Raw genomic sequence first — 19,095 nt, forward strand, 5'->3', positions numbered from 1 at the left:
GTTACATTTCAGATGTGTTACGACCCGTGGATCTACCCTTCATTCGATCCCTGCGAAAACCTACATTTCAGTAGGATAATGCACGACCGCATGTTGCAGGTCCTAGACGGGCCTTTCTGGATACAGAAAATGTTCGACTGCTGCCCTGGCCAGCACATTCATCAGATCTCTCACCAATTGAAAACGTCTGGTCAATGGTTGCCGAGCAACTGGCTCGTCACAATACGCCAGTCACTACTCTTGATGAACTGTGGTATCGTGTTGAAGCTGAATGAGCAGCTGTACCTGTACACGCCATCCAAGCTCTGTTTGACTCAATGCCCAGGCGTATCAAGGCCGTTATTAAGGCCAGAGGTGGTTGTTCTGGGTACTGATTTCTCAGGATGTATGTACCCAAATTGCGTGAAAATGTAATTACATGTCAGTTCTAGTATAATATATTTGTCCAATGGATACCCGTTTATCATCTGCATGTCTTCTTGGTGTAGCAATTTTAATGCCCAGTAGTGTATTTTACCCGTTGTCAGTAGAAAAATTTATCTTACATAATTATAGTAGTTGAACTGGTATTGTTTTATCTGCGGAGACACAGCAGTTATTGCGTTTTTGCAACCCAGAATCATAATTTTTACACTCGCGGGGCGTACAGGATGGTAAAATCTCTCTCTTGGTCATGCATCAGCTGTAGGAATGAACATTTCTTCGTTCATACTTCATAGAAGGCCATTCTAGGGTACCAAAACCGGAGGCTGTGTTGACGACGATACCACACCCTGTAAGGAACCAATTATCTCTGGGATGCCTTAAAACGTCACTATATAATGCACAGATTAAGTGGGTAACTAAATCGACTGCAGGTTGCCTGTGTCTGTGAAACTTTCTGGCAGATTGAAACTGTGTGGACGACCGGGACTCAAAACTGGAACCTTTGGCTTTAGGGTTAAATGATCTGCCGAGCTGTGAAGACGTGACTCAAGACGCGTCCACATAACTTCACTTCCGCCATTATCTCTGCCCCGCTTTGCAAATTTTACAGAAGCTTTCCCGCATGCTGTGACGTTTGGAAAGTAGAAGAATACAACTGGCAGAAATAAAGTTGTATGGGTGCGTCGTGAACGTGTCTTGATAGTTCAGTCGATAGAGAACTTCACCACAAATGGCAAAGGTTGCCACTAATGAAGAAATTGACACTTTAGCAACCAAGCTGAGCTGCATGCACAATAACATCAAATTCACGGTTGAGCATGAATCCAATAACACCATCAATTTCTCAGATTTAAAAATTTCCAGCAAAAATCAGAAACATCACTTTGAAATTTACAGAAAGCAAACAGCCACAGATGTGTACATCAACAGCTCATCTCGCCATCCAAACCAACATAAGATGGCATACTTCAGGTCCATGCTGAATCGCCTGCATAAAATTCCACTGGAACCAGTTGAACAACATAAAGAAAACAATATCATCAAAGAAATAGCTCTAAACAATGGATATAACCTCACATGATTGATAAATTATCACAAAAAATCAAAAAACAGCAGAGAACAAAGTCCCACACCAGACACCTATGCAGTCAACACAAAAGTCTGTAGACATCAGCAGAACTTCCTTTTCTGGGGAGCATATCCCATAAAATAAGTAATCTATTCAAAAACGCAAACGTAAATATAAGCTTCCACACAAGCCCTAAACGTCAGCAGCTAACCATTCATAACATAAAGAATTACAACCCCCCGTACAAAAGTTCAGATATATATAAACACAAGATGCCAAAATTGCCTCTCCTTCTATATTGGACATGCTAGGAAAAACTTTGAGATTCGATTCAGTGAACATTTAGATGCCATACGTTTGAACAATCCTTCAAAATCTGCATTTGCAATGCACAACATCATAATGTGGATGCCTGCTCAGTCACACATTACTGCAACTGCAAAATAGTTCAAAAAAAAAAAAAAGAAAGGGATGTGCCGTACTACATTAATATAATTTCTACTGCCACATTATTAATGTATCTCATGTATATGTTGTTGCCTGTTTATGACACAGTATTTACACAATACCATACAAGTAACATTCATACAAACTGGTCACCACATGTTCCCAATTTGTTTGTAATTAATGCTCACTGAATATGGTATGCTCACAATTTAACGTTTATTCTTTGTAATTAGACACTTGTAATGCTACCTTGATTCTTTCAAAAAAGTATTTACATAATACCATGTAAGGAGCATTCACACAAGCTGGTTACTACATCTGTCAAATTCATCTGTAATATTATATGCTCATAATGTAAGGTTTATCTTCGTATTTTAATTTTCGTTGTGTTTTGTCTATTCTTTAAAAATAGTCATAACTGTGAAATCAAAGCAATCTGTATATTGTAATATCTCTGAGAGAGAACATCTCTGGTGCTGTTGTATTTGTAAAACTGCAATCCTTGTATCAACTTCACATGTGGCAAATACTTTTTGGTGTGTGTGTGTGTGTGTGTGTGTGTGTGTGTGTGTGTGTGTGTTGCTTTGTACAATATGGTGATATGCAAATCATATAAGTGCTGCATATATTTTGCAATATTTCAAAAATGCAATCCTGCAACTTCGCAACAAAATTGCGCGGAATTTTCGATGTAAGTACAATAACTACTAAATCTCACAGATTTGCTCACTCTGTATTTCATCGTTTGGAGGTTAGTTATGTTCACATAGGACGCTTCTAACACTGTTTTCTACCGGACGGCACCAACACACCAAGCATATTTCGCTACAGTGGAAGAATAAAAATCGGAAACTGACGATTATGTAAAGTGCATCTTGTAAATCTTGTGAAGAGCCGTCTGATGATGAACATGTCAGTCCGAAACCGGTTACGGCGCTATTTACTTAAATAAATAGCATTATTAATAGTGGCTGGTTGCTGTCTTCTTCTCTGTAAGAATCAACCTTCATTAACTGTACACAGCCACGATCTTACAACGTCAGTTTTAGACAAAATAGCAAACGATTCGATTTTGAGTCCCAGCACATGATTTAATCTCCCAGGAAGTTTCAAATCAGTGGACATTCCGCTGCAGGTTGAAAATTCATTCCGCAGGCTATGTTTGTACTAGCTGACAGACTGATCTCTTGCAGCAAGCACGCTCCGAGGATCGAGGAGGTGGCGGACAGCACCGCGGAGGCGTCGGCGGGGGCGGCGACCGCTGACAACGAGGAGCTGCAGAGCGACATCCCGGTGTTCAACTACGTGTCTTCGGCGCGCAACCCCATCACGTGGAAGCGCTTCATGTACCTGAACGAGAAGACGGGCACGCAGTGGGCCAGCTTCCACGTGCAGTGGTACTACAGCCTGTTCCTGACGCGCTATGCCTGGATGCACGCCATCCAGAAGGTGCTGCTCCACCTGCTGCCCGCGCTCGTCGTAGACACCTGCGCGCTCCTCATTGGTCGGAAGCCCATGTGAGTGAACTCTCCACCACTCTCGCCTAGAACTAGAATTATAGCTCGGTTTAAATTAGTTGGCATCTGACGTTGTTGTTGTTGTTGTTGTTGTTGTTGTGGTCTTCAGTCCTGAGACTGGTTTGATGCAGCTCTCCATGCTACTCTATCCTGTGCAAGATTCTTCATCTCCCAGTACCTACTGCAACCTACATCCTTCTGAATCTGCTTAGTGTATTCATCTCTTGGTCTCCCTCTACGATTTTTACCCTCCACGGTGCCCTCCAATGCTAAATTTGTGATCCCTCGATGCCTCAAAACATGTCCTACCAACCGATCCCTTCTTCTAGTCAAGTTGTGCCACAAACTTCTCTTCTCACCAATCCTATTCAATACCTCCTCATTAGTTACATGATCTACCCACCTTATCTTCAGCATTCTTCTGTAGCACCACATTTCGAAAGCTTCTATTCTCTTCTTGTCCAAACTAGTTATCGTCCATGTTTCACTTCCATACATGGCTACACTCCATACAAATACTTTCAGAAACGACTTCCTGACACTTAAATCTATACTTGATGTTAACAAATTTCTCTTCTTCAGAAACGCTTTCCTTGCCATTGCCAGTCTACATTTTATATCCTCTCTACTTCGACCATCATCTGTTATTTTACTCCCTAAATAGCAAAACTCCTTTACTACTTTAAGTGCCTCATTTCCTAATCTAATTCCCTCGGCATCACCCGACTTAATTTGACTACATTCCATTATCCTCGTTTTGCTTTTGTTGATGTTCATCTTATATCCTCCTTTCAAGACACTGTCCATTCCGTTCAACTGCTCTTCCATGTCCTTTGCTGTCTCTGACAGAATTACAATGTCATCGGCAAACCTCAAAGTTTTTATTTCTTCTCCATGAATTTTAATACCTACTCCGAATTTTTCTTTTGTTTCCTTTACTGCTTGCTCAATATACAGATTGAATAACATCGGGGAAAGGCAACAACCCTTTCTCACTCCTTTCCCAACCACTGCTTCCCTTTCATGCCCCTCGACTCTTATAACTGCCATCTGGTTTCTGTACAAATTGTAAATAGCCTTTCGCTCCCTGTATTTTACCCCTGCCACCTTCAGAATTTGAAAGAGAGTATTCCAGTTAACATTGTCATAAGCTTTTTCTAAGTCTACAAATGCTAGAAACGTAGGTTTGCCTTTTCTTAATCTTTCTTCTAAGATAAGTCGTAAGGTCAGTATTGCCTCACGTGTTCCAACATTTCTACAGAATCCAAACTGATCTTCCCCGAGGTCGGCTTCTACCAGTTTTTCCATTCGTCTGTAAAGAATTCGCGTTAGTATTTTGCAGCTGTGACTTATTAAACTAATAGTTCGGTAATTTTCACATCTGTCAACACCTGCTTTCTTTGGGATTGAAATTATTATATTCTTCTTGAAGTCTGAGGGTATTTCGCCTGTCTCATATATCTTGCTCACCAGATGGTAGAGTTTTGTCAGGACTGGCTCTCCCGAGGCCATCAGTAGTTCTAATGGAATGTTGTCTACTCCGGGGGCCTTGTTTCGACTCAGGTCTTTCAGTGCTCTGTCAAACTCTTCACGCAGTATCTTATCTCCCATTTCGTCTTCATCTACATCCTCTTCCATTTCCATAATATTGTCCTCAAGTACATCGCCCTTGTATAAACCCTCTATATACTCCTTCCACCTTTCTGCCTTCCCTTCTTTGCTTAGAACTGGGTTGCCATCTGAGCTCTTGATATTCATACAAGTCGTTCTCTTCTCTCCAAAGGTCTCTTTAATTTTCCTGTAGGCAGTATCTATCTTACCCCTAGTGAGACAAACCTCTACATCCTTACATTTGTCCTCTAGCCATCCCTGCTTAGCCATTTTGCACTTCCTGTCGATATCATTTTTGAGACGTTTGTATTCCTTTTTGCCTGCTTCATTTACTGCATTTTTATATTTTCTCCTTTCATCAATTAAATTCAATATTTCTTCTGTTACCCAAGGATTTCTATTAGCCCTCGTCTTTTTACCTACTTGATCGTCTGCTGCCTTCACTACTTCATCCCTCAGAGCTACCCATTCTTCTTCTACTGTATTTCTTTCCCCCATTCCTGTCAATTGTTCCCTTATGCTCTCCCTGAAACTCTCTACAACCTCTGGTTCTTTCAGTTTATCCAGATCCCATCTCCTTAAATTCCCACCTTTTTGCAGTTTCTTCAGTTTCAATCTGCAGTTCATAACCAATAGATTGTGGTCAGAATCCACATCTGCCCCAGGAAATGTCTTACAATTTAAAACCTGGTTCCTAAATCTCTGTCTTACCATTATATAATCTATCTGATACCTTTTAATATCTCCAGGATTCTTCCAGGTGTACAATCTTCTTTTATGATTCTTGAACCAAGTGTTAGCTATGATTAAGTTATGCTCTGTGCAAAATTCTACAAGGCGGCTTCCTCTCTCATTCCTTCCCCCCAATCCATATTCACCTGCTATGTTTCCTTCTCTCCCTTTTCCTACTGACGAATTCCAGTCACCCATGACTATTAAATTTTCGTCTCCCTCCACTACCTGAATAATTTCTTTTATCTCATCATACATTTCATCAATTTCTTCATCATCTGCAGAGCTAGTTGGCATATAAACTTGTACTACTGTAGTAGGCATGGGCTTTGTGTCTATCTTGGCCACAATAATGCGTTCACTATGCTGTTTGTAGTAGCTAACCCGCACTCCTATTTTTTTATTCATTATTAAACCTACTCCTGCATTACCCCTATTTGATTTTGTATTTATAACCCTGTATTCGTCTGACCAAAAGTCTTGTTCCTCCTGCCACCGAACTTCACTAATTCCCACTATATCTAACTTTAACCTATCCATTTCCCTTTTTAAATTTTCTAACCTACCTGCCCGATTAAGGGATCTGACATTCCACGCTCCGATCCGTAGAATGCTAGTTTTCTTTCTCCTGATAATGACGTTCTCTTGAGTAGTCCCCGCCCGGAGATCCGAAAGGGGGACTATTTTACCTCCGGAATATTTTACCCAAGAGGACGCCATCATCATTTAATCATACAGTAAAACTGCATGTCCTCGGGAAAAATTACGGCTGTAGTTTCCCCTTGCTTTCAGCCGTTCGCAGTACCAGCACAGCAAGACCATTTTGGTTAATGTTACAAGGCCAGATCAGTCAATCATCCAGACTGTTGCCCCTGCAACTACTGAAAAGGCTGCTGCCCCTCTTCAGGAACCACATGTTTGTCTGGCCTCTCAACAGATACCCCTCCGTTGTGGTTGCACCTACGGTACGGCCATCTGTATCGCTGAGGCACGCAAGCCTCCCTACCAACGGCAAGGTCCATAAGGTCCAAAAGTGGCGACATTTTCGCGACAAGTGGCCTATTGTCAGCAGGCACAGCGCTCTGCTCTCCACAGGGATACAAAATCCATATAAAGCATCTGTATCCTACAAAAATTCGCGTGAGAGTCTGAAATTAATTTACGGTATCGAGGGGCGCTCAATAAGTAATGCGACAGTAATCTTTTTTGGCTGCAAGACCCTATTTTTCTACATAACCTCCGTTAAATGCGACGGCCTCACGCCAACTTTCTGGGAGCGTCTGTATGCCCGCAAGGTACCACCTTACTGGTCGACGTCGCAGCCAACGTCTTGTTGCATCAGTAACCTCCCCCTCATCCACGTATGTTTCCTGCAGAGTGCAACCTTTCTTGGGCCGAACAGATGGAAGTCAGAAGCTGCGAGATGCGCGTTTTTCGTTTTGCGGTGGATGAGAAAGAATAGTGCCATTAATTTTTGTGTGGTTATCTAGAGTGCGCAGTTTTGTTTGGTTGTGATCCGTCGATGGCGTCGAATGAGAGTGTCCGCACGTTCCAACACTGCACGAGTCACAGCTGTGTGCGGCCGGTTCGCACACGAGTGATCAGACAGGTTTGCGTGACCTTGTGGTGGTGGTAGTGGTGGTGCTGGTGGTGATGACACACATCTCGCCCAACGATTCACCGTCCATTTTGTTCACTGCCAGGCCTCTGCAGACATACTGCAAGCGCCTATGAATATCTGCGATGCTTTGTTTTCCGCCAAAAGAACTCAGTCACAGCTCTCTGCTTGGAACGCACCTCCCTTACAGGCTACGTATAACGCCGCCACCTATCTGAACTTCATCAAACTGTAGCGGCTGAAGCGGAAATATTCCGCAATGTCCCACAACTAATTCCGCATTCTTTCAATCATAATTGGCCCAGAAAAAAGGGGAAATGTGTTCCATTACCTATTGAACGCCCCTCATAGATCACCACAGTGTCTAAGTTTGTTAAACATCGGCTCTTATTTTTACTGTTTTTCAAACGGGTGAAATTTTCCCTTCCACGAAATAGCTTCGAACTTATCACATCATAAAAACTATTTAACTTTCTGGAATATTCTTTTCTGTTTGCAGAAATACCTCTCGAGAAATCTGTACAGCGTTTAAGCTTAGGACGCGCTTTTTTTTCAATATTTAACTCGTAACAAGCATTAAATTTTTAAAAATCCCTGTCGTGTACAAAAACGACGTAAACATTTTCAGATTAACACAGCTCTACACAGTGTTTCAACGTCCTTACGTTAAATCTCTAGGGATGAGTTAGTTTCATGTTCCTTCGATCATTTGCACAATAAATCGCAATGATGTGGGACGAGTAATTTTACATTCACGTCGCAAATTAATTTATAAATAGGGCTACATGCTGAATATTTATAGGTATCTTTTTTAATACATATGTATATGAGTTAGTAATTCTTAATTCCTTCCCACCACCTTTCCCACATTACAGTAACAGAAATTCTGCACGAAATAGAACCGAAATAGAACGAGTTGTCAAGGAGGAACTTTTTCAGTTTGTTTTCAAATTTTTCATTACTTTCTGTCAGACATTTTATATCACTGGGTATAAGTTATCAAAAATTTTAGCTGCAGCATTGCCCACTCCTTTTGTGTGCTAAAGATAGCCTTAATGTGGCGTACTGAGTACGTGTTATAACAGAGATTTGCATCGACTACAACAATTTGTAAAATACAGGTAAAAAGATAGGGATCCAGTAAGACTGCTCCCACTGTAACAAACCACGATGCGCCGCTTTCTAACTCAACGTCAGTTTTGTAACTCCATACTCTTTGATGTGCGTTTATCATCTGAGCTGTCAGAGATTTTGGCAGATACAGCAAAGGCTGTAGAACTCGCTCTACTATTTACTCGCTGTAGCAACGTGGTGAAGGAGTTTTAATTTTCGACCGTCGGCTCTGGCTATCCTAGAAACTCTTACCAGCCTCTTAAAAAAAGCTCATTTTATGTTTCTGCTTTGTTGCCTTTTTACGAGGGTACCGAGATCATTGACATTTTCATTATAATTTCATCCACGTGATAATACGGTTTAGACTCCTATGTGTCGACTTATAGCAAGAAACATGGATCATTTTCCTTAGAAAACACCCTGTTTCAAGTCATGATCTGGCAGAAATGGAAAGGATAGATTGCTACTCGCAGTATCATGTTGAGCTGCAGACAGGCACAGCGAAAAGACTGTACGACATTGAACTTTTGCCCAAAGCCTTCGGCAGAAAAGAAAATACACATCACACATTCACACAAGCAAGCACACCTCATGCACACACCACCACTACCAAGGGTCGCTGTCGCCAAAATGCAGATGTGTCAAAAAAAAGCAGGAATCCTGAGTGGGATGGAAAGGGGAAGCGATAGCAAGGTGTGGGTAGGGGAAGTGAAGTGAACGCTGGCTGCTGGAGCGCGCAGGGACTAGATGGCGGCAGGACAAGGCTACCAAGAGCATTGTTGGGAGGCTGTGGGGGAGGGAGAGGGGGGGGGGATGGATATCGGAAAAGAAGAGAAGCAGAGAAAGGGAAAAGACTGGCGGGTGTGTTGACAGAGAGTGACAGAGAGCATCATACAATGAGGGTGAGAGGACATTAATTTGGAGGAGGTGATAGGACAGAGTGAGTCGAAATGTTTGGGTGGAGGGAGTGGGGACATTAGGTTACTGTAACTTCAGGCCAGAATAATTCTAGGACTGGAGAATGTGTTCTCAGAATAACTCTTATCTGTACAGATCGGAAAAGTTACTGGTGGAGCGAAGGATCCAGATGGCCTAGGATGTGAAGCAGCCACTGAAATCAAGCACGTTATGTTCAGCTGCATGTAATACCACAGGATGCTCTATTTTGCTCTTGGCCACAATTTGACAGTGGCCATTCATCCTGATGAACGGCTGGTTGGTAGTCATATCAATATAAAACACTGTTCCATGTTTGCAGCAAGCTGGTATATGACATGGCTGCTTTCACAGGTGGCTTGGCCTCTGAGGGGGTAGAATAAGCCTATGACAGGACTGTAACAAGAAGTACTGGATGGGTGGATTGCGCAGGTCTTGCACAGGGATATGATCCCTGTGAGAAGGGCCTGGGTATAGGGAATAGCATAGGTATGAACTAAGATATTGTGGAGATTGGGTGGGCGACAAAACACACTTCAGGAATGGCGGGAAGGATCATGGGTAGGATGTCCCTCATTTCAGGCCATGATAAGGGATAATCGAAGCCTTGCCTCAGACAGATGTGATTCAGTTGTTCCAGTCTGAGGTGGTATTGAGTGATGAAGAAGATACTCCTTTGTAGCTGGTTCTTGGAGATGGTCACAGGATTCGATGTATGTGGGGATATGGCGTGAGAAATCTGTTCGTGGACTAGGCCTGGGGAATAGTGCCTATCTATGAAGGCCTTTGAGAGACCCTCAGAATACTGGGAAGGCAGTTATTGTTACTGCAGATACGCCATCCCCGGTGGTCGGGTTCTACGGGAGGGATCCTCCAGTATGGAGCGACATACAGAGGTTGCAGTAATAAAATTCTCATAGAAATCACTATCTTTGCTACGAGTTAGTAGAAAGGTTAACCCATTTACCCGCTGGATTCACATCTGACAATGCTTGACGATGTTCATCATTGCCATTTTCTACGCAGGAAATAGGTAAAACTTCTTGTTTCAATGTTGACCGCATTTTTGGTGGACTCACATCCCTTTTGCCTCTTAGCTGGTGTTGTGTTACAAATTTTGGGATTCTCCTATCATCGTTCACTGGAAATGGAAACGCCATTTTTGTCTGTGTTGTTTTATTGCATAATTTTGCATTTAACTTTTTTTAATGTCTTGATTTCTAATACTATCTCTTTTCGTACATCACCTGCGGACTCCTTGAAACTTCAGTTCACCAACTTCTATTTTTGTTTTTCTCAGATAATCCATGTTTCACTTCTGTATTGTAGGAACAGTACAAGATCTCCCAAGCCATTAGTGTCGTAATTACACAGATTGCACACACTGTTCAACAGAGGGGATTCAATAGGTGCTCCGTCAGCACTGATCCACAGTATTCTTGTTCGCAGGAACGTTGACAGATGCTTGTTCATCAACCTGCTTCACTCAATCCAACTTCATCTTCTCAAATTCTTCTTGGCAAATTTTTTTTGCAAGTTTCTTCATACTGGACTTCTCGGTAGTATGCTTCTGTGACGCTGTGCTCCGCACGAGCGTGACCCGTTAGCACCACACCATGGCAATCACAAAAAATATTCAGCTTCATCTGGCCTTAAGATCTTTGGATCTTCGCCCTTTTAAGACGGTGGCGAATTTGCATGTTTCTTCTGTTTTCTTTGTTCTTTTGACTCGTGTTCACAGTGGTACGCCGAGCGCTGGTTCACTGTCATTGGGCGGCTAAAGAAGTCAACTGTATTGGCATGACACAGATGCAAATTTCCGCCCCGATACAATGGGCTTTAATTTCAGCAGTCGCAACCAAATTTGGCCACGTTCAAAATTGCGTGCAAGATGTTCAAAACTCATTCATGAACTTTTTTTTCCAGTAGCGCCTCGGTTCTTATACGACGTCCTTCGAGCGACAGGACCTCCATTTCTTTTGAAATCGTCGGGTCATCACATAAATATGGTCCGCTGTATCGTTGTTCTTCGTCATGCATACTTGTTTGATCACAAGGGCAGTGTCTGCGCCAATTAATCACTGTTTCATACGATGGTGTTGCATTGTGTCCTTTCACTTGTAACAGGTTAGCTTGAATGGTTGCAGGTTTGTTCGCTTCAAATTCAGAAAACGAATAACCACATGACGCTCTGCTATATCAATGAACTGCGCCATGTTGTTTTGCCTCCTCTAGCGGAAAAAAAATTGTTCTTGATGAACACAATCAACCGCAAATACTTTTTGAAAGCTTTATTTTTATGGCGTTATTGGTTTCGGAATACTATGTCCTTCTTCAGATGGCTAATTTTCCAATCACAGTATTGCATCAGCATCATGACATCTGTTCCTGAGCTTCTCAAGAATATTTGAGCATTTACCGCAACTTCGTGTGTTGTGTGGATAAAAAGATAATGTGTCTGTATTTGAAAACATATGTAGTGAAACCATTATATACACTTACGTACATACTGTTGTGGCGTAGCAAGACAGCCACGCCACGGAAGTAGCCGAAACGCACGCGTTTAGTTCACGCAGGCAAGAGATAGGTCTGTAACAGGATACGTAATGAATGCTATAAAGAAAAATACGTAGCTTCTGGAATACTTAACTTTAATCCGTCCTTGTTGTACATCGCTATTGACGATACAAGTGAGACTCTTTAGATACATGCAATGTTACTAATGGCGCCTTGCTAGGTCGTAGCCATTGACGTAGCTGAAGGCTATTCTAACTATCTGCTCGGCAAAGAAGCGAGGCTTCGTCAGTGTAGTCGCTAGCTACGTCGTCCGTACAACTGGGGCGAGTGCTAGTCCGTATCTCGAGACCTGCCTTGTGGTGGCGCTCGGTCTGCGATCACACAGTGGCGACACGCGGGTCCGACATGTACTAATGGACCGCGGCCGATTTAAAACTACCACCTAGCAAGTGTGGTGTCTGGCGGTGACACCACACATACTGCGAAAACAGCTTGTGGATCAACTGAAAAAGCGTAATGAACAAGAGCAATACAAAATGCTCTCTGCTACAACTTATATGTACACATGTTGTCCCAAAAATGTCGTGACAAACTTAGAGAGTTTGCAGAGGATGTCCTCAGGAACAAATCGAGAATAGGAACCCATGTCCAGAAACATCATCCAGTGATGCTACAGACTGCCAAAGTTATAAGTGCCGGCGCCTGTTGCTATACCACTCCTCAGGCAGCAAAAGTGACCCCATCTGCTGATGGACCATAAGCGAAACGTCTCGCAATGATGTTTGTCATTCAGTGAACGTGACTGATTACCACGATCGCCAGTGGAGGGGTTGGAGCTAGCTGCTATGCACAAAGGCTTTGTCTCCAAAGTGAGATGTTCTGTTGCGTTGTTTGATATACTGAAAAACATTGGAGATCTTAGAATGTTTCACGAGAAAAATAAACCCATGCCTGAAACTGTTATGCAAAAAGGCAATGGAGCATCACTATCATAGGGGACAAGGACTGCCTAGGCAACAGCTGTCTCCGTCTTCGCCACTTGCAATAGTGGCAATCAGTCACGGTCTCTGAATAGCAAGCAACGTAGAGAGACGTTCCGCTACAGTCCGTTCAGTCCGTTAGAGTAGAAAGAAACGTTGCTGCTGAAGGGTGGCGCAGTGGCAGCCGTCACGCTATAACTCCGACGGTCTGTAGCATCGTTGGATGACAGTTTCAGGGCACTGGGTCCTATGCACGATTTGTTCCTCAAGAAACCCTCTACGACTCTTCGAAGTTTGTGGGACAGCCTGTATATACAACAGCTTCATTTCATATCATTTTGAATGCAGGCACATTCCCATTTTTTCCGAGCTACAGATGACATGAAGTGGCGCTAAATTCTCTAATATTCTTGTGCAGAGCAGGTGTGGACGACATGTTAGTGGCAAATATATTATTGTAAATGGGAAAGTTAGCCATCTGAAGATATGCTTGATACTCTAAATTGGTAACGTCATTAAAATATATTTTTTTTAAAGTATTTGTGTGTGGTTGCGTCCTTCTCCAGCAATCCTTAATGACCGTGCAGATCAATAAGATACGGCGTAACACGATATTCGATAAACTAATTAGATACCATATTTTTCGAAGTGATAATTAAAACTTTTAGGCTAGTGCAGAGCCTAAGAAATTAAAATGTTCAGTCCATTGAGGGAGATCAGTTGTCAATCATTATTATAAAATGGTTCAAATGGCTCTGAGCACTTTGGGACTTAACATCTGTGGTCATCAGTCCCCTAGAACTTAGAAGTACTTAAACCTAACTAACCTAAGGACATCACACACATCCCTGCCCGAGGCAGGATTCGAACCTGCGACCGTAGCGGTCATGCGGTTCCAGACTGAAGCGCCTAGAACCGCACGGCCACACCGGCCGGCTCATTATTATAGTAATAATTGGCACTTTGCTCTACCATTTCATTTTCTGGAAATACTATACCCGATTGCAAAGTGCTAGAGTAACTCATCATCGCACCTAAGTTGGCACTCGTTTCGTGATACTAAGTGTATACGTTTTGTTAGTCCCATGTCGTTCACTAACTTTTTCTCCTCTCGCAGGATGCTGAAGGCGTACAGGAAGATCCACAAGTTCACGGACGTGATCGCGTACTTCTGCACGCAGTCGTGGAACTTCCGTGACGACGAGACGCTGCGCATGTGGCGCTCGCTGAGCGTGCGTGAGCAGAGGCTGTTCCCCTTCAACATCGCCGACCTGGACTGGGAGGACGCGGTCGCCGGCTTCATCCCCGGCATGCGCCTCTACCTACTCAAGGATTCGTTCGACACGCTGCCCGCGGCGCGCAAGTACTACCGCAAGTGAGTCTGCATCCACATCCCGCTGCCGAGAGCAGCACCAGCATCCGCTCTCTGCCCATTCTACATCTACATCCATACTTCGCAAGCCACCTGACTGTGTGTGGCGGATTGTACCTTGAGTACCTCTATCGGTTCTCCCTTCTATTCCAGTCTCGTATTGTTCGTGGAAAGAAGGATTGTCGGTATGCTTCTGTGTGGGCTCCAATCTCTCTGATTTTATCCTCATGGTCTCTTAGCGAGATATACGTAGGAGAGAGCAATATACTGTTTGACTCTTCGGTGAAGGTATGTTCTCGAAACTTCAACAAAAGCCCGTACCGAGCTACTGAGCGTCTCTTCTGCAGAGTCCTCCACCGCAGTTTATCTATCATCTCCGTAACGCTTTCGCGATTACTAAATGATCCTGGAACGAAGCGCGCTGCTCTCCGTTGGATCTTCTCTATCTCTTCTATCAACCCTGTCTGGTACGGATCCCACACTGCTCAGCAGTATCCAAGCAGTGGGCGAACAAGCGTACTGTAAGCTACTTCCTTTGTTTTCGGACTGCATTTCCTTAGGATTCTTCCCATGAATCTCAATCTGCCATCTGCTTTACCGACGATCAACTTTATATGATCATTCCATTTTAAATCACTAATGCGTACTCCCAGATAATGTATGGAATTAACTGCTTCCAGTTGCTGACCTGCTATCTTGTAGCTAAATGATAAGGGATCTATCTTTCTATGTATTCGCAGCACATTACAGTTGTCTACATTGAGATTCAATTGCCATTCCATGCACCATGCGTCAATTCGCTGCAGATCCTCCTGCATTTCAGTACAATATTCCATTGTTACAACCTCTCGATATAGCACAGCATCATCCGCAAAAAGCCTCAGTGAACTTCCGATGTCATCCACAAGGTCATTTATGTATATTGCGAGTAGCAACGGTCCTACGACACTTCCCTGCGGCACACCTGAAATCACTCTTACTTCGGAAGACGGCCGGCTGAAGTGGCCGAGCGGTTCTAGGCGCTACAGTCTGGAACCGCGCGACCGCTACTGTCGCAGGTTCGAATCCTGCTTCGGGCATGGATGTGTGTGATGTCCTTAGGTTAATTAGGTTTAAGTAGTTCTAAGTTCTAGGGGACTGATGACCTCAGAAGTTAAGTCCCATAGTGCTCAAAGCCATTTTGAACTTCGGAAGACGTCTCTCCATTGAGAATGGCATGCTGCGTTCTGTTATCTAGGAACTCTTCAATCCAGTCACACAATTGGTCTCATAGTCCATATGCTCTTACTTTGTTCATAATTCTACACACCACTCGAGACGCGGAATGTAATAACCCACTGAGGTGACAAAAGTCGTGGGATACCGATATGCACTTGTACAGGTGACGGTAGTCTCGAGTATTCAATGTAGAATAGGGCAGTGCATTGGCGGAGCTGTCATTTGTACTCAGGTGCTCTCACGAAAAGGCTTCGGAGGTGATTATGGTCGTACGATGGGAAGTATCAGACTTTAAACGCGGAATGGTAGTTGGAGGTAGGCGCATGAGACATTCCATTTTGGTAATCGTTAGGGAATTCATTATGAGATCCACAGTGTCAAGAGTGTGCCGAGAATACCAAATTTCAGCCATTACCTCTCACCACAAACAACGCAGTGGCCGACGGCCTGCCCTTTAAGTCCCAGAACAGCGTTTGTGTAGAGTGGTCAGTGCTAACAGACAGGCAACACTGCGTGAAATAACCGCAGAAATCAATGTGGGACGTACGACGAACGTATCCGTTACGACAGTGCGGCAAAATTTAGTGTTATGGGCTGTGGCAGCAGACGACCGACGCGAGTTCCTTTGCTAACAGCACGACAGAGCTTGCAGCGCATCTCCTGTGCTCGTTACCATATCGATTGGACCATAAACAACTGGAAAACCGTGCCTGGGCTGATGAGCTCGATTTCAGTTGGCGAGGGCTGATGGTAGAGTGTGGCGCAGACCCCACAAAGCCATTGATCCAAGTTGCCAACAAGGCACTGTGCAAGCTGATGGTGGCTCCATAATTATGTGGACTGGGTCCTCTGGTCTAACTGAACCGATCTTTGGCTGGAAATGGCTATGTTCAGCTACTTGCAGACCATTGGCAGCCATTCATCTTTGGAATTTCTATGGACGACAAGATCCGTGTCACTGGGTCACAATTGTTCACGATTGATTTGAAGAACATCTGGACAATTCGAACAAATTATCTGGCCAACCAGATAGCCCGACTTGAATCCCATCGAACATTTAAGGGGCATAAGCGAGAGGCCAGTTCTTGCACAAAATCTTGCACGGTAACACTTTCGCAATTTTGGACGCCTACAGATGCAGCATGCTCAATATTTCTGCAGGGGCTTCCAGCAACTTGTTGAGTCCATGCCATGTCGAGTTTCTGCACTATGCCGAGCAAAAGGAGATCTGACACGATATTAGGACGTATCCAACGACTTTTGTTACGTCAGTGTACACTTTATTTTACCTGTCCAGAGATGAAATTTGTTCTCTTCTGACTTTCAAAGGCGAGTTAGGAAATCTCTTCTGTAGTAACTTGTCTGGAGAAACAGCTCTGTACGGAAGCGAAACGTGGACGAGAAGCAGCTCAGACACGAAGAGAGGAGAACCTTTTGAAAACTGGTGCTACAAGGTAATACTGAAGATCAGATGGTTAGATCGAATGACTACTAACGAGGTGCTAGGAGGAAAAAATTACATGATAGAACTTGAGAACACGATGCGATCGATTGTTAGGACACATCCTACACGAATCGTCAGTTTGGATGTCGAGGAAGCTGTGTGGGGTAAAAAGTTCAGAGAAAGGGCTAGATTTTAATAGAGTACGTTGCAGCAGTTATGCGGAGATGAAGTCGTTTACAAAGGATAGACTAACACGGACAGCTGCATCAAATAAGTCTTCAACTGAAGCTATGCAACCAGTTCGAATATTAACTGTGACTGTTAACGGCGCGACTTTTTGTCGATTACTGTCACGTCAAACGCCCTGCATAATAGAACAGTTTTAAAAACAAATCAGTTTCAGCATCAGTAGTCTCATTCCACAGTCACTCACAACAGGAAAATATATCTGTAAGGGAACTCTTTATAAGTTGTGCCTTGATAGTGTAATGGCTCATTTTTGTACATGACTCAAGTCACTCAGTTTTCAAAACGAATCACAACAATGTGTCGGCACAATTTAATTATTTAATCGTTAAATGAAAGCAAATAAACTTATGGAATACTGGCAATTACAGTGGCGTCCAGATACTGTTGGAAAGCATAATTACATTCACTCACGCAACTTTAAGTGACAATAGAATTCAATATCTAAATTCTCATCCAGGAAAATTTCTACATTATACTGAAATCATGTTGTGAAAGGCATTTGCATCTCCGAAAATTCGAAGCAGGAATACAGAAATGCAGTCTTTTTAGTGCTGATCTAACCACTGACGTTTTACTTGCTTTTATGATCCTTTGATTGTAGTCAAACACCTATACCTTCCTAACGAATCAGCGTCTCGCATTTTCATCGCGTCTCTGTGACGCGTACGACTTCATACACGATGTTCAGGCAAACCTGCCAACCTTTGCGGTTTATCCGTAAAATTTACCGAAATTGCACCATTTTACGGATGGACGGTGTCATTTTACGACTTTGTGGACCGAAATTTGAAACCGTAACATTCGATAATCACCCCACTTCCTTAAAATCGATTGTTTGCATCTGTCGAAGGTAAGTCTACGATAGCCCACAAATGATTCTTTGATATGACTCATGCCTTTAACCGTGTGATGTTTGTGTCGTCACTGGAACTGAATTTAAAGCCAGGATAACAATTCTTCCATGTGAATCTTAAGTGTCGACGGACTCTGCTCCGCAAATTCTTTGTTCCGCTCCGTTCGCTTGTTGTGATTGTACCCATATTCTTTGACCCCGTATGGACTGATCACATTCGTTCCACGTGTGTGTGTGTGTGTGTGTGTGTGTGTGTGTGTGTGTGTGTGTTTCACGATGAGCATATTCTTTGTTCACGAGATTGGCGTCGTGTTCGTTTAAGACTCTTGTGTGCTTTGACATGTTTCAATGAAGTGTCTGACTGCCTTGAGTGTTTATGTTAGAATTTTATGTGACGTTCAGTTATACAGGTTCTTTCGATGCTTCAGTACATATAGAGACATTTGTTCTCGGACATTTTCATACGCTATATTCCTTTTGTAGGATACATGAATAAATCCAACAAGAAACAGTACCTCCAGACGTTCTGCTGATTTTTCTTGCATACTAAAATCAAGAAAGGGGGAAGAACATGCCTTTTGCACGATATGTTGGTGTGTTATTAGTATTGCACATGGTGGAAGAAATGATTTAAGTAATGATGTGAAGTGCGGTAAACACGTAAGTTATGGTACATCGAAGGAAGATATCAAGAAAATCAACACCTTTCTTGACAAGTCTGGAAACGTTGACAGTGACGTAATTAGGGCCGAGTGTCTATTTACTTCCTTTTTGGTGGAACAAAATGTGCCTTAGGTGCCGCTGATCATGCTGGTGCTTTATTAAGATGTTTTCCACATCAGAAACTGCAAAAAATATAGCTATGTCTGGAAACGTTGACAGTGACGTAATTAGGGCCGAGTGTCTATTTACTTCCTTTTTGGTGGAACAAAATGTGCCTTAGGTGCCGCTGATCATGCTGGTGCTTTATTAAGATGTTTTCCACATCAGAAA

General features: G+C 43.1%; 1 protein-coding gene across 1 annotated transcript in view; it reads left to right on the forward strand.

Annotated features, from left to right (window-relative positions):
* LOC124605773 (fatty acyl-CoA reductase wat-like) overlaps positions 1 to 19,095 on the forward strand; it is a 267,768-nt gene that overhangs the window by 229,766 nt on the left and 18,907 nt on the right. Inside the window, exons 8-9 of the mRNA XM_047137658.1 lie at positions 3,136 to 3,459; positions 14,084 to 14,341. Of these exons, the coding sequence (XP_046993614.1) occupies positions 3,136 to 3,459; positions 14,084 to 14,341 (582 nt within the window). The remainder of the gene's footprint in view (positions 1 to 3,135; positions 3,460 to 14,083; positions 14,342 to 19,095) is intronic.

The sequence above is a fragment of the Schistocerca americana genome, chromosome 3, assembly GCF_021461395.2.
Source record: "Schistocerca americana isolate TAMUIC-IGC-003095 chromosome 3, iqSchAmer2.1, whole genome shotgun sequence".
NCBI lineage: Eukaryota > Metazoa > Arthropoda > Insecta > Orthoptera > Acrididae > Schistocerca > Schistocerca americana.